The sequence below is a fragment of the Drosophila tropicalis genome, unplaced genomic scaffold, assembly GCF_018151085.1.
Source record: "Drosophila tropicalis isolate 14030-0801.00 unplaced genomic scaffold, ASM1815108v1 contig_593, whole genome shotgun sequence".
NCBI lineage: Eukaryota > Metazoa > Arthropoda > Insecta > Diptera > Drosophilidae > Drosophila > Drosophila tropicalis.
The window spans coordinates 1369786-1385502 of record NW_027173070.1 but is presented as its reverse complement, the minus strand read 5'-3'; the positions used below and the strand labels follow the sequence as shown (position 1 = coordinate 1385502).

The window sequence follows — 15717 nt, the reverse complement described above, 5'->3', positions numbered from 1 at the left end:
TTCAAAATGAATTTTCTATTTATTTCCTAGTCTGTTTCGTCCAAAAAAATGAATTTCAAGCGTCGGTTCCTTTCGAAATTTGAAATCATCTACTAGTTGTAAGTAACTAGGATCGTTTGTTCCTGAAATGAGTCCACATTTCGCAGATGCTCGGCTTCTTGTTGCACTCACAGATGGGATGCGGTGGACCAAGATCTTTTCGGCATTCCGAGAAGCTCGGATACTTGGTGCTTCGCTTCACACAGCAAGACGGTGGGCGTCTAATGGCACATGTTGGATCCTTTCGCGCCTCCTTGCAACCGGGTGCTGCCACCTTGCAGCAGGGCAAAGGAACTCCGCAGACATCAAAGAGCTTTGGTAAAGGTGCTTTTGTCCGTGGCTTTTCCTCAATATCGGCGGGATTGCAGGCCGTCAAATTTTTATTAGCATGTTTCTTGGGATCACGTCGCTTGCGTTCCGGGTAGATTTTCTTAAATGGCAGATGTACAGGTCGTGGAATCGGAATGGATTCGCACCACGTACGCTGATAGCAACGACATTCCTTATTGGTTGGCCTATAGTGGGCGAAGTCCAGAGGCAACGAATCCCCGCCGCAAGGATCCTCATCGCAGTTGTCATCAGTGACTTGGCCACATTTGTATTCGCTGCGCCGCACGGACAAGTAGCAGGGGACCTTCAACTCCTTGGCTTGCTTTAGACGCGAGTAGCGCATGCGCAACTTCTCCTCTGTGGTGATATTCCTGCTTTGCACTAGCTTTTGACGGTATGGAGCCAGCAGAGGGGCGGTACGCAGTGAACAACGACTGAGCACCATATTTTTTGTTACTAAAAAATTTTGTCAATTAAAAAAAAATAAGACCAAAAAATTGTTGGATGAACCGAACGCTTTCTACACGTCTCAACTCTCGAGATGTTAACCTGGAAGTGAATAATGCCTAGGCCCCAGCATACTTATATTGTCGGCAGCTTTTGACAGTAGAAATCATAGCCTACTCCGTTTTAGCATGGTTTACGGAAGTTTTTGTATGCTCTCCATAATTCACACAGTGAGCCACTTTGTAGACATTTGCATTCATTTAGTTTGACAGGGGAGAGAGGGTCATGAAGGCACTCGGAGAACGATGGGTAACGTGTCAAACGCCGGCGGCATTTCCCGGGCTTCGGTAACAAGCGACATCGAGTGTTCTTGGAAGCTTTGGGGCACTCGCAAAGTGGATACTTTATGCATTGATCGGAGGCTGTGGTACTCACTTCATTCAGCTTCGTGCATGCCATTTTAAGGAGAACTTTACATTTGGATGCTTTGCCCAGGCAAACGCAGGTAGGTGTCCTTGGTCCACGGCGACAAAACTCTACTGGCTTTGTGTCGCAACGGCGTTTCGGACGCTTCTGATAGACGCACTCGACCCAGTATTTATCAAACTCACGATCCAAACTGCGACTTGGCTTATAGTAGAGCGTATCCATGCGGCGTCGGCGTTCGGCGTTACAATCCTTATCCAATACGAATGTTGGATTACAGCGTGGAATACCCAATATCTTACGATTCAATTTCGATAATTCTTTATCCGATTCACAGTTGGGTGGGGCCTTAAAGAATTTTGGCTTCATCAAATCTAGTGAGCGGCAAACTGGTGGGTTTCCCTTCATTTCTCTTAATTTGGGGCAGGATGTCCAGGTGTTTGATGAATGGCTACTGCTGCAGCGAACAAAGCTGCATATAGAGACCACTTTTTGGCTCCATTTTATCATGGTTGGTTGGATTGAAAGTTTCGACATTTTGTTATTTTAAAAAGAAGAAATTTTGCCAGTGGAGCCGAATTATAGAGAATTTTGTTTGAATTTTTGATACCAAGTCGACTAAAAAATGTTATCGCCACTTAAATAATTCTCATGGTTGACTGGGTGAAGAATCGAAATTTCTTCCTTAGGAATGGAAGTCCATTAATTATATATTGGGTTTAATAACGATTTCGAACCACAATGCATCGCTGAGATAAATCGATAAAACCAAACCCCTGAGCATTTATTTTCGGAAAGTATAATAATTGACATTTCACTTAATAAAAAAAATTCGAAAATGAAAACAGATTTATGAAAAGTGTAATGAGATTCTTCTATGTTAACTCGTTGTTTAGAATCATGGCCCACTTAATTCACAATACACATTTGGCAGTGTACATATGCTTCGTTGCTTTGCCCCCCGCTCGCACCCTAGCACATTGGTTTTGCCAAAACAATAAAAACGCGAGAAACATAAAAATCGTTGAGGCTCTGCAACAAGCTCATGCATTTTTTGTTGCTGCCAAACAAACAAAAGCCATTCCAAAAAAAAAAAAAAAACAACAAGGAAAACAGGGAAAAAAAACCAATCCAATAAGTATACGCCGCGTTGTGCGCCAACGTTTTCGCTTTTACGCCAAGGTTTTTTTTTATTCCCGCTGATTCTGCTGGCTGCTGTATGCATGAGTGCGAGGCCCATAAAATTGGGTCAATTGCTGTTAACAATTTGGCAGCGCAATCTTTTGCCCGTTTCGATTTCAAGGCAATTCCAAGCCCCGATTCCCAATCCTCCAGCGATGCTAGTTGAAAAAATGGCAAAAAAAAAGAAACCAAACTGAACCCTCACGTACGGACGAACCTTTTGAAAAAACCAAAAACAACAAACACAAAAAACAATTTCCGCATAGACTTTTTCGTTTCGAACAGAAGAGGGGGGAAACCATGGCAAATTGCCGTTGCACTCCAAAGGCCAAAAAAAGAAGCACTCAGCGAGAGTGAGGAAAGAAGAGAAAGTAGTCCAACTGAACGCCTAGTAAAACGCTCAACGAATTCTGAAGAAGAGGTATACACAGACAGGAACAGGACCAGAATTCTGGCTAATTAATTAGTGCAATTTGTTTGTTCTTTATTGTTGACCAACAACTTTTCTCGAGGGTGAGAGAGGGGTAGCCACTTGGCCTACTACTTTCACTACTCGAGTTGCTGAAAATCGGATGATTGTTTCACGAATTTTCGCACAAAGTTCATCATATTCAAAGAGATGTTGAAAATTTTGCGCTTTAAAGTGAAACATTCTTTCGACTCTTCATTCACTCATGGCTGACAAAATTAAATAACTCTCTCTTAATGGAATGGACCGAGTGGTTGGCTTTAAAGGAGAAAATGCACTTTGGCCAGTTACCAGTAGCAGCTCCCACTGCGAATGATTTCATTTACTTGCAATCAATGAAATTGCACTGATGCAATTTTGTTTTGGACCCAAAATAAACAGGCAGCTGGGGTTGGGTTTTTGGGGGCCAAAAAGTAACTGTTAGAAGTTGAAAGCGAAGCGAAAGGAAAGACAGAGAGAGAGAGAGAGAGGGAGATACTGTCTGTCACGCGTGCCTTGGCAGCCATGACAGCATTTGGGTTTTTTTTGGCGACAGCCAAAAGGAACCGTCTCTATATCCTCGTCAAGAGTACGCGGTTTTTCGCAAACGCAAACCCAACCAGGAATTTCTCATATCAGAACAAGCACGTAGACGTTGACTTCCTCTGTTGGGCTTCCCTCCGCCCACCCTTCATCTAAAGAGCTGCAGCAACTGTGAAAAGTTCACGCTCAGCCATTGACATTAAGACTCGGATTGGATTTGGTAGACACAAACACACACACACACACTCAGATACACCTACACACTGAGAGAGAGAGAGAAAGACCCAGAGAGATTTGTGAAAAATGTCAGGAAAATGCTGCACTAGACCCGAAAAATGAGCAGAAAACGTAACCAGGGTAGGTGAGTTTGTGTGTGAGTTAGCCAACTACTTAGCTTCTACGTCATTCCACGACCATTCACCTGCCCCTCCCATCCACGATCCCAACACGCAGTGAAAAGCCACCCCCAAGAGAAGAGAAGGACAAGAATAAAAGGACGCCGACCAATACATTGAGTCTCCAGACTCCAGCAAACGATGATGAATGGGAAGTGGAGCTTCATCCATCTCCATCTCCTCAAGCAACTCCAAATGACAATAGGCTGGCAGAGCTATGGCGCTCAGAGGTAGCTACAATGACCAGGCTACCAGAAACGATCGATGCTACCATGGAGACTGATCCCATACCAAGGCAAAGACGGCGAAAAAAAGAAGCCGCCACATCCAGCCGCGTAGAAGATCCAAGTGTAAGCAACCAGCGACCCAAAAAAGTAGCAGATAAACGGGAAGCAAAGGAAAATGAGGAGGCTTCAGAGGTTTCCAAATCTATTGACGAAGCTAGAGTAAATCAAGAACAGCCAGCACGCCTTATATTAGTCTCAGCGCCACCCAAACTAGTCGATGCTGGAACTAATCCGCCGAAATTAAGACGCAAAAGAAGTCAAAGACCTGCCTCTGACCCAGGAGAATCCATCTCTTCAGCAGTAGTTCCTCCACTAACAGCTTTCAATAGTGTTCCCACTGTGGCAACTCTCCCTGAAAGTGAAATTGAAGATGAACTCGAACGTAGAGGGTATGAGAGTAGTACAATGGATTATGATCTTGATGAGTATGAACCATTGACCACAAAGGTGACAAAGATTTACAAGAAAAGTAAGATCCGTCAAGCTAAATAATAGACGGAAAAGTAACAAATTTTCATTATAGGACCCAATCGAGTGGCTCCTATCGATTCAGATGATTCATTTGATGATTGGGCCATTGGTAGTGCTCGTAGTAACCGAGTGACTATTATCAGTGAGCAGGCGACACCCTCTCAATATGCAGAATCAGAAATTCCACTTTCAGGTGAGACATCGCCCAATTTTGGATTATTACGCGGTTCCACTACGGACATGTATACTAGCAGTGACACGGGCAATCGTTTGTATCCACAAAATGAGGATCCCCATCTAACCGATCATGGAATGGGTGGCTTTTCGTTACTCTCGGGAAGAGCCTTTGTAAGTGAGTGGGTCAGCCGATGTCAGTGGCTAAGTGTCTAATTCTTTTCTTTTCTTGTGTTGTTAGATCTACATGGTGATACCACCAGATGGTGGCTTTGGTTGGGTCATCGTAGTCTTGAGTTTCCTTGCCCAACTAATTGTCGATGGTATTTTATTCTCAATCGGCATTATTTTGCCCTACATGAGCAGAGAGTTTGACGTGTCCATGGGTCTGATTGCTTTGGTGGCCAGTGTTCAGATCGGTTGTTATTTCATTGGCGGGGCCTTCTCAAGTGCTCTGATCAATAGCTGGGGATTTCGACCGGTGGCATTGTTGGGTGTTTTTGTGTCTGCCCTTGCCATTCTTATAGCCAGTTTCAGTACAAACTTTTGGATGATGATTTTTTTCTATGGTCTTATTGGTAAGTTGCCCACACTTTATTTTATTTCGGATCTTGACCTACAAACACTGCAGTTTCTGCAGGTGGTCCTGGCTTGAGTATGATTTGGGTCAGCTCACAGTTGGTCATTGGCTATTATTTCGAACGATATCGTCCAGTGGCCAATGGCTTCTCCTGTTCTGGTGCTGGAGCTGGCATTGTTGTTATCCCTATAATGCTTACATACCTCGCTATGGAAGTAGGATGGCGAAATGCAGTACGTGTTCAGGTGTTATTGATATTGCTCATCGTTTTTTTTGCCTTGGCCTATGTTGAGGTGGCACCAACACAAGTCGGAATTGTACACCGTGAATATAATACATCCAGTTCAGATGAGTTTTACGGCAATTTCTATGTACACAATTTCTTGCGTGATGAGGAACCAAGAAAGTCTCCAACTAAAATTGATCCATATGAACCACCAACTGAATCTGATCAAAAAGAAATTGGGCTTTACGTTGTTCACCATGTTGTACACGAAAACCGAGGTACAGCACTACGACAAGATCTTCGAAAGGCCTTTCAAGTCGTTCAGAGAAAAATTTTCTTGTACGTCCCGATCCACTGGAAAAGGATGATCTCTTTTATACTGGGCCCGTTGAGTACGAGAAACCACATCACATAGAGCAATTAGACGGCAAAGAGCTAGAATTAGTAGGCTCGGAAAAGTATGTGAGTAAATTGTTGGATATTAATTAGAAAGAAAAGAAACCCCTGCAAATTGTTACTTCTCTTCTCTATTGCCCATTGCAGATCCAGCAGGCTGCCTATGGGCTGCATAACATTCACAATGACGAGGTTAAGGAAAGCTCCCGCCGGGGATCCGCTGATCCACCACAGATGCCGGATAATCGTTTTCACAGCAAAATTAAACGAGCTTTTGGTCGACTCTTTGCCATCCATTTATTAAGTAGCTTTGAGTTTCGTTTGCTGTTATTGGCTGCCTTTCTCTATCCCATCGGTTTCAATATTCCTTTTGTATATTCCAAGGCTCGAGCGGATATTCCCGCTGAATATGGTACATTGATTGGTCCCTGTATTGGACTCAGCAATTTCATAATACGCATCGCTTGTGGTTTTGTTGCTTTCAAAATTAAAAGCTGGACCAACTACATTTGTGGCAGTGGCATGGTTTTTGGCGGCTTTGCTGTGTTTATCAGTGCTTTCTATGGGGTAAATTCGATTTGGTTTCAAATGCTATACGGGTTGTGCTATGGTGTCGCACCAGGTGAGCTTTCGCACTGAAATTTTAACAATTAATCCCAACTCTGAAATTCTTAGCTGTTTATTCCACCTTGCGTGCCATCATCTATGTTAGATATGTGGGCCTATCGAATCTTACAAATGCCTTTGGTCTCACTTCTCTGGCTATGGGTCTGGGTGTATTTATTGGCACTTCGATCGGTGGCGTGTTAGTGGATCAAACTAAAAGTTATACACCTGCTTTTGCCTTGGCTGGCGTTTGCATCATGTCGGCAGGTGCAATAAAATTGCTTTTACCCACCGTTGTCAAGTATCGAAACAGAAAATTGCCCAGAAAACACTGAGGATAACGAACACTTTTAATTTGTCTGTGGCTTTTGTGATTATTCGAATTCAAAATGATAATTAATCTGCTAATACTTCTCTGGCCACAGAGCGTGTGAAAAGTATATTTGTTTTTTAATAAAGATTTAAGATTCTTTTGATTCAGGTCCCTGTGACATTCTAAAAAACAAATATATAACCAAAAGGTTAAATCAAGCTAAAAGTTACTATGTGATATGAGGAAAATGAAATTTTAATGACGCTTAAAAAGTTGTTAAAGAAAATTTGCCATTTGCTAAGATCATAACTAAACACCTAAGCCAAGCATTATCTACATTTATATTCTCTCAAACAGTTGTTAATAAATAAAAAACGATCAACTATACTTACTGAGATATTCCCGCAATGCCAAAGGAATTTAAAAAATTGTAGCATACTTTTTGGCTTACATTTCTCTATGGCATAGTTTTTTTATTTGTTTCGATTTTTGGGATTTATTTTACAAAAATGTCTTATGCACATCCAATTCGATTTGTATTTTGTTTTATTACATATGTAAGTGTGTTTCTTGCTTTTAATTACTAATTTTATTTGCTCTTTTTAACTCCCTTTCGTTCTAGACACAATTTTCGGCCCTTGTTTTTTGTGATTGTGTGGAGAGGAAATGCTGCATAAATAGTTTGTTTTTGTTGTTCTTTCTTATTTTTTTTTTTACATACCTATCTTTTTAATGCCAAATGAATAAATCTTCTATTCCATTGATATTTCAAACTGTGTGTTGTATAAATTATGAATGAAATGAGATTTTTTGTTAGTTGTGGTTTGAGATTTAGAAATTCATTTCGGATTTGCTTTTACGGTTGAAACCCTTGCAGAGTATAATGTGGGATCTAACTGAAAGTGTAATGATCAGTAGAATAAGAAATTTTCAAGAAGTTACAAATTATTTTCAAAATTCCCATTCGGACAGACTGCAAGGGTATAAATCGATCGATTTGCCGAAATTGTATTTTGGATTTATGTGTATATAGAGGTACTTTTAATCTAGATTTAAATCGAATTGTTGATGACTTTATGCTTTTGTTGTTTTTGGGGTTGCAGTTGTAGTTGTTGTTTTTTGCAGGTTCTGGCTTTTTTTTTGCAATCCATTAATGTTTAATTAACTTAAATTACATCTAATGTTAGCTTAATTGCTGTATTACACTTTTTCCTTTTCCTCCTTTTTTCTAGCTCCTTTTATATACTTTTGTTTTGTAATAATAGTTTAAAGTGTTTTATTTGGTTTTTGGTTTCTGGATTCCTTGTTTGGTTATGCAAATGTTCACGCTTGTTAATTATACTTTGATTTGCTTTTACTATACTTGCATGCTCTTAACTTTTGTACGTCTACTGTGATTTGGTATAGAAGGGAACTGCGATTCCCTTTACTCTTGCTTCTTCTGTTGTTTGTTTTACATATTCATTTAATGAAAAGTTTTTAAGCAAAATGAAAAGCAATATTCAAAACTAAAATGGGTGAAATTATTGGAATAAGTGTGTATCATTTTGCTTGATTTTTCAATTCTTTAGAGTTTTGTCAGCCAAATATTTGAGTAAACTTTTTTTGAATTTTCCTCGTGGTCATGTTTTCTCCTTTGTTTTCTTTTTTTCTTTTGTTTTTGTTTTCTTCTTTTAATATTGTCAGTAGTCTTCTGTTTCATATGCAATTTCATAAACACACATTTTGCCTTTCTTTTACTTCCTGTTTTAGCATGCGTCTTTTTATATTTAAAATCAATATCATTTTTATAGTAATCTAAATTTAAATTAAAATCTCATTTGGGGACTGAGCTTCTTCGGATGTGATTTGTGTGTGTGTGTGTGTGTTTGTGTGTGCAAAGCAATTCTTACGCCTTAAATTAAAATTATATATATATGGCATCGGCATCAATACTCGTCACGCCCGTTCATGTATCAGAGTCGGACCTGAGAATTGGAGAAAGGGGAAATTGGGAATGAAATTGAGATTGATTAAATGCATATTGTATAATATTTGTCTCTAGATCTGGCTTCCCCTCTCCCACACTTGACGCCAGATGGCAGACGCTCGATGTATAAATTAGATTCGTATTCATTTCAGGCTCCATCTGAATGTCCTTCCATCCAGCCGGTATCCATTTTACTTACCAATTAAAATAGCTCTGCGGCCCGTGACAGTTGCGCTCGGTGCCGCACCATTTCGATTGCTGCAACGCCGGACATGGCCGACCGCCGCGTTTACCATGCTTGATGACTTTGCGATATCGATGCATCTCCCCAATGCCGCAGGTCTTGCTGCAGGCCGTCCATTCCGACCAATGGCTGACACGGCAGTCCCGTTGCCGCCGCTGTGCTCTACGTCGCTGTTGTTGTTGTTGCTGCGATGAATTGGCAGTGGAAAAGTTGCCCATAAGGGAGGAGGAGGATATTTTCGTATTGGATGCCATTAAGGTTGTGTTGATATTATTGGTAGCAGCCGAGTTGCTAGTACGTCTATTGTAGCTGCTGGCAATGCTCTGCATAAGGGCTTGTTTATCGTTCTTTGGCACCACATTGACCACCTGAGGTGCTTGCTGTTGGCTGTTGTTGTAGCTGGAAAGAAAGAAAAAATTTTTGTGTAATTAGTTAACGTTTTTTCGCTTTCTGGTTGTTGTTTTTGGCGGAGACTGTACCCAATGTTGCAGCTACATGGAGTCTGAAATCTTATTACACATACGCCCCGTTTACACTGAATTTTCAGCGTTTGTTATTTCAGCACATCAGCTGTAGACAATTTCAATTTAAATTTGCCTTTTTGCAGTTACCCCCATCTCTTGCTATCCCCCGTCTCCCTTCAGCTTTTCACCTTGCCTTGGTGAAGGCAACATGTTCCTGTGGGTCTGACTGCCTGCCTGTTTCCTTCCTTCCGTCCGCCTGTCCAACCGTCCTTCCGTCCTTCCTTCCGTGTGGCACATCCGTGTTTTGTTTCCTGCAGTTTCTCCTTTTCGGTTCTTTCGTTTATTTGCATACACATGCCGCGCGTATGCCGTGCAAAATCGCGCAAATAATAATAAAAAATCAAGAGGCAGACGAGCAGAACACAGCCCAGACCAAGGGTAGAGTAGAAGAGAAGAAGCAACAGGAAAAGCAGGCACAACGGCAGCAAAAGGCAAAGCCAAGAAAATTGGCAAAAATATTGGAAGAACGTGAAAGCCCCTCGCAACAAAACACAAAAAAAAAAAAAAAAACGGAGAAAATAATGAAGAAAATTCACAAATTGAAATTATGTACATACAAGAAATTTCTTATTTCTCTTTAGTCTCTGCCTGTGTATATGAGCGAGTGCCAGTGTGTGTGCTCTATGTGTGTGTGTGGGTGTGTGTGTGTATGGAAGTTATTAGCGACAATTTGCTTCGATCATGTTTACGGCAATTACCATTAGATGAGCACATCAAAATGTATCAAGTAAATGTTATTTTATGCGCAATTTGCTTACATTTGCCTAACTTCCAAAAATAAGAAGGAAAAAAATATATTCCTTGGAAATTTCTGTCTTTAATATTGAAAAAAATTGACTCAAATTACTGAGAAAATCTACCAAGCATTGGTAGACTTAAATGTTTAAAGACTTTGAAGGTGTGGTAAGTGTTTTGTATGAATTATTCAATTTATTTAGACCGACAACGGGATATCAAATTGGCATGAGGACTGGAGTGAAGATCTTCGTAGAAGTTGTGTATATTATGTAGTTAGATTCCGATGAATAGATTCGCGAAGCAAGCAAACATTTCGTCTATCCTTTTAAGTGGAGTTTTTTGATACCTTTGATTTGAAAGAAAGGGCTAGAGTCATTGATTCACATGTAGTTTAATTTTTCAGCATTTTTTTGTTTGAAACACTTTTTTTTTATAAGTACTTATAGGATTATATATTCTGATTCATTCAGTCGCTAAACATATAGATAAACTTTTCAAATTTTGGTCATGGGTCAAAGAATTGTGCAGCAAAAGACTTCCTCACGTGGTTGGGCATAAACTGTGGCAACTGCTGGCTGAGCACCCACCACAACAGCTGGCCGGGGTGGTGGTGCAACTATAACAGGCGGCGGCGGGGCTCCAATGATCACTGGCGGTGGTGCTCCAATCACAACTGGTGGTGGGGCAAATCCAATGCCAACGCCTATGGGCGGTGGCGGCGGGCCGCCAATATTAACACCTATATTGACGCCAGGCCGGGGAGGAGGAGGACCATAACCGGGGCTGGGACCGTAACCACGTCCTGGTCCGGGACCGAAACCACGTCCAGGTGGTGGCATTTTTGATTTGAATATTGTGTGACTGACCGCTGTGAAGAGTCTCACCCTTGTGGTCATTCAGTTTATGACTTGTTTCTTATCTATCTTTTTATTTCATTGTTTTTTTTTATTGTATTTAAAACTAATTAACTATCAATTACGTTTTGTTATCGCTGCGGTGATTTTGCTTTTGTCTGATTAGATAGCAGATAGGCTACTTTGTGGCCTAAGCCCCACAAACAGTTCGATAAGAAAAGCTACATAAAAAATGAATTGTTTGACTACTGAATCACTAGTCTGAAGTGACCGAAGGGAAATCCCTCTCAAAAATAGAAACGCTCGACTTCTTCTTGTTAGGAAATGACACAGCGACATTTGCAACAACATCTCCTGTGTTTGTCCTCCAACTGTGGTTGAGGTGGTTGAGATGGTGGTGGTTCTTCAATGACATTCTCTTCCAGCACTGCACTCACTGAATAACGTTTGCCTAGTTTATCGTTCGTTTCAGTATCCAAAGCCCCAACCAAAACCATTTCAGTGGCTGAGGCTGGTGCTGCTTGTGAGGACCGTTCTTTCTCTGTGGTAACTATGATTTCTTCTTCCACGACTTCCTCTGTTGGTTGTCCAGGTTTTTCCACAATTTCCACAGTTTCAACTATTTCCACAGTTTCGGCTGGCACAGCTGGGGGCGGAATGGGACTCGGAATAGGAGTGGCAGTGGAAGAAGTCTGCACTGATTCTACTATTACTTCCGTTTCTTCGAGGGATTTCTGTGAATTAAGCGACTCCCGAGTTAAGACCATTTCTTCTATTTTTGATATTGGACGATATTGTCGGCCTAAATTTAATGTGGTTGGCACTTGACGCTGCGGCGGTGGACTTGGCAAAGGCGTTGGCATTGGTGTGGAGTCCAGACTAGTTGATTCTACGATTAGCTCCGTTTCCACGACTTCTTCGGGTAAGATTTCTGTAGCAGTGGACTCGATGACAACTCCGGCAGGGACAAAACTTGGTCTTGGTATTGACATATTGAAACTGGATTGTGCTGCACGAAGAGGAACTGGGCTGGGCGTTGGTGTAGGCTCTGGCGATTCCTCAACCGAATCTATTTCGTATACTGTTTCCACAATTTCTGTTGTTGTTGTTGCTGGTTGCTCAATGATTTGTTGTCCCGTAGGGCTGGAATAAGGTGAACTAAAGGGCGTTGCATACACAGAATCTTCAGTTAGAGCTATGCTTTCCAAAGAATATCGCTGATTGAAACCTCCTTGAACAGGAGCTTGAACTTGAGGCAATGGGCTCGCCGGTGGCGTCGGTGTGGGAGTGGGTTCAAGCGAATCGACAATAATTTCAGTTTCTATTATCTCTGTACGACTGGGAACAGGAGAAGGTATTGGGGTTATCTCCTCTTGAATAACTTCAGTTTCTGCCAAAAGATTCGGCCTAGTGTAGGGCAGATTAAACCATTTCTGTGGTAAGGGTTTTGGTGGTGCAACAGGTCCTGCAGTTGCCTGCAATGTCTCCATCATTAGAATAGTTTCCTCAACCTTTGATAATGGCCGTTGATCGAGACCTTGAGTGAAGGCCGTTTGAATTTCGATTTCTGGCGGCGGACTGGCTGGTGGAGTGGATATTGGACTCTCCTCCAATGTCTCTATAAGTTCTATTGTCTCGTCTACTTCTGATATTGATGGTTGCTCGACTATAACTTCTGTTTCCACGATTTCCTCTGGAATTTGCGGTGGAGGACTAGCTGGAGGCGTAGGAATAGGAGTTGTTTCTAATGACTCTACTATTAGCTCTGTTTCCACTATTTCTGGTGAAGCTAATGGTGTGTCTTGCTCTACTTCCTGTACAACTTCTGTTTCAATCACAAGATTTGGCCGACTATAACTCCAACTCGATTGCACTATTGGTTTCGGTGGAAGTATTTCCACAGAAGCAGATGCTTGAAGGGATTCCAGTAGAAGTACTCTCTGTTCAACTTTCGATAAAGTACGTTGGCCTTGAATTTGTGGCAGAGGGCTGGCTGGTGGCGTAGGTGTTGAACTCTCGTCCAGAGACTCGAGAATCTCTATAGTTTCCTCCACTTTGGTTGTGGTGGCAAGGGGTCCAGATGGTGGCGCAGGTGTTGAAGTCTCTTCTAGAGACTCAAGAATCTCTACAGTTTCCTCCACTTTCGATGTTGTTGGAGGTGGACTAACTGTTGGCGTGGGTGTTGAAGACTCCTCCAAACCTTCGAGAATCTCTATGGTTTCCTCCACTTTCGTTGTTGTTGGAAGTGGCCCAGACGGTGGCGTGGGTGATGATCTCTCCTCCAGAATTTCTATAGTTTCTTCAACTTTTGATATTGTGGGTATTGAATTAACTGGTGATGGCTCCACTGCCTCGACTATAATCTTCTCTTCCATTACTTCTGTTGGTTCATCCCACTCGGGTTGTAGCTCTATGGGAATAGTGGGTGACGGTAAAGGTGTTATTTCCTCCGTTTCTAAAATAACTTCCGTTTGTAGCAAACTCGGTGCACTTGCTTTTGTCATAGATTTCATTGGTGGCATCGAATCAACAGATGCTTGAAGGGATTCCAGCAATTGAATCGTTTCATTTACTTTCGATAATGGTCGTTGTTCTACGCCTATATAAGGATCCGATTCTACTTGAATTTGTGGCGGAGTTTCCAAAACAAGATCAACCTGGTCAATGCTTGCTTCTGGATTGTTAATATTAAACTCTGCTTGCCATGCCAAGCCGGTTAAGTCATTTGTGGAAGTGCTTGAAGATGCTGGTGATTCTGGAGCAGCAATTTGAGGAATGGGCGATGCCTGCGATGATACTTGTTGCTGTATCCAAAAGGATTGTTGTGGCTCCCAAACCACATCCACAGAGAGTTCTTCGGTGGGTGTCAATGAAGGTGGTGAACATTGCGGCAGTGGTGGAGGAGGTGCTTGCACAACAATTTCCTGCTCCTTCTTTTGATGATGATGATGATGATGATGGTGACGATGGTGATGTTTCTCCTCAGACTGAGTTTCAAGCACTATAGTCTCTTCAATCACTTCACCATTCTCATTCGATTTATGGTGTTTACGATGATGATGATGATTGTGCTTATGATGATGATGAAGTTGTTTCGTATCGGTCTCTAACACCAATGTTTCTTCGAGTAGTTCTTCATTTTGTCTTCGATTTGCTGGCCTTGGTGCCGCCGTCGTGTCAATTGTGGTTATATCAATCGTTTCATCTATAGTTCTACCATTTGTCGTTGTTATATCTATCGTTTCCTCTACACTTGTCTCCTCAACTGTAGTCGTTTTCATGGTACTAGCCGCTGCTGCTGTCTTTGCTTAACTAAACTACAGTCTGGCCAAAAGCAAATAATTTATAGTCAATGTTTATGTCATGGGAAATATATTTTCATGCCCGGTAAATCCTTATAAATATTTTACCCTGATAAGATAGGCGAGCCCGCCCAATGCTAATGTTAATATCTTAACTAATGAGGCAACTATTTGATTTGGTTTCCGTTGCTGTGGCCTTCTGTGGTTGCTTCTTTTCTGTAAAGTCATTAGTAGAAAAAAACTGTGTATTTTTTCGCATAGATTCTTATCGCAAACATAACTAATAGAATGAGGAATTCCAAAAGGTCTTACGGCTTTGTGTACGTTGTTGTTGCTGTCGTTTTCGTTCATTATGGCAGGCAGCACCTGCTATTACAGTAAATGTTGGTGGTACTCCGGACATTTTAGTGCTGTTGTCTACTCCGATGGAGTCCAGTTAACTCTTTATACACTTGCTGGCAAATGCTTTACTTTTATAGTCACCTCCCTCCACACTATGACGTATGTATTGTGTGATAAGATAGTAATTACTTGCAGTTCTCTGTCTATCTATCTATCTATCTTCTGTATGGTTACTTGCTTGGCAGACCTTTTGTGTTGGGCTAGAGCCAAAGTCAACGCCCACACGCAAATACAAACACATACATACATACACTCAAGGCTTTTGGCACTCAGACACGTAGACTTGGTCATTAAGTATGCAGGTTACTAGTGCCAATGGTGCCAAAAATCCACTTCCACTCCCACAAAACACTAGCACCGGCAGCAGCAGCAGCCAAAAAGTGCCACGAAAATGGAAGTGGAGGGGGAATGGAAACTGAGGCAACTGCCAGCTAGATCAGCCCAGGCTAGGGCAGGATTAGTTGTAGTTTTGCTCGTTGACTGAAGTTGAAGTTTTCGTTCTCGTTCTCGTTTCGTGCCGAGAAATGGAGTGGGGAAGGGAAAATGCGAGAAGATGGCCAACAGCAGAGGCTTTTTAAAGATGCAGCCTTATCCCTAGAACGTGTTCTCGTACAATTTTCTCGTGTTTTTGTTTTTGTGTGTGTTATTTTTTTTCACCTTAAAAGTGGTGTAATGTGCTTTCAAGTGTGCCACGCAACCAGCAAGCTGCTGCCTTCCACTTTGTCTAGATTTCTTATTTTTTCCCCCCTTTCTTTCTGTCTCCTTACGCTTCAGGCATTGCTCACATGGCTTTAAATGTGAGTAAAAGTAGTTTCGACTTG

General features: G+C 41.8%; 5 protein-coding genes across 6 annotated transcripts in view; 1 reads left to right on the top strand and 4 right to left on the bottom strand.

Annotated features, from left to right (window-relative positions):
- Positions 1-1875, bottom strand: LOC137576651 (uncharacterized). The gene has a single exon (XM_068289887.1). It carries the CDS (start codon positions 812-814, stop codon positions 107-109), a length of 708 nt encoding a protein of 235 aa, XP_068145988.1. The 5' UTR covers positions 815-1875; the 3' UTR covers positions 1-106.
- A 1543-nt stretch (positions 1876-3418) lies between these two features.
- On the top strand, positions 3419-7026 carry Targ (Tarag). The gene is given in 8 exon segments (XM_068290449.1): positions 3419-3776; positions 3869-4566; positions 4621-4916; positions 4984-5320; positions 5383-5769; positions 5772-6010; positions 6092-6566; positions 6620-7026. Coding segments are annotated over 8 exon segments (2724 nt in total). The 5' UTR covers positions 3419-3750; the 3' UTR covers positions 6886-7026.
- A 276-nt stretch (positions 7027-7302) lies between these two features.
- The window catches only part of mspo (M-spondin), a 52752-nt gene continuing 44337 nt past the window's right edge, over positions 7303-15717 (bottom strand). The window contains exons 5-6 of the mRNA XM_068289491.1: positions 9032-9475; positions 7303-8830 (exon numbers count right to left, since the gene is read on the bottom strand). Coding sequence (XP_068145592.1) covers positions 8812-8830; positions 9032-9475 — 463 coding nt within the window. The 3' untranslated portion in view covers positions 7303-8811. The remainder of the gene's footprint in view (positions 8831-9031; positions 9476-15717) is intronic.
- On the bottom strand, positions 10714-11252 carry LOC137576327 (submaxillary gland androgen-regulated protein 3A). The gene has a single exon (XM_068289365.1). The coding sequence runs from the start codon at positions 11232-11234 to the stop codon at positions 10851-10853; it is 384 nt and encodes a 127-aa protein (XP_068145466.1). The 5' UTR covers positions 11235-11252; the 3' UTR covers positions 10714-10850.
- LOC137576326 (uncharacterized) lies at positions 11491-14931 on the bottom strand. 2 transcript variants are annotated; one of them, XM_068289363.1, is made up of 2 exons: positions 14807-14931; positions 11491-14735 (listed from the first exon to the last, which is right to left on the bottom strand). In XM_068289363.1, the coding sequence occupies exon 2, from the start codon at positions 14471-14473 to the stop codon at positions 11510-11512; it is 2964 nt and encodes a 987-aa protein (XP_068145464.1). In that variant the 5' UTR covers positions 14474-14735; positions 14807-14931; the 3' UTR covers positions 11491-11509. The 2 variants fall into 2 exon arrangements, with proteins under 2 accessions (XP_068145464.1, XP_068145465.1); XM_068289364.1 differs by having other exon boundaries at positions 11491-14710; positions 14807-14930.

Excerpts from the sequence above, each read along its gene's own strand:
- LOC137576651 (XM_068289887.1), bottom strand. The coding sequence starts at position 814 with ATGGTGCTCAGTCGTTGTTCACTGCGTACCGCCCCTCTGCTGGCTCCA.
- LOC137576327 (XM_068289365.1), bottom strand. The coding sequence starts at position 11,234 with ATGACCACAAGGGTGAGACTCTTCACAGCGGTCAGTCACACAATATTC.
- LOC137576326 (XM_068289363.1), bottom strand. The coding sequence starts at position 14,473 with ATGAAAACGACTACAGTTGAGGAGACAAGTGTAGAGGAAACGATAGAT.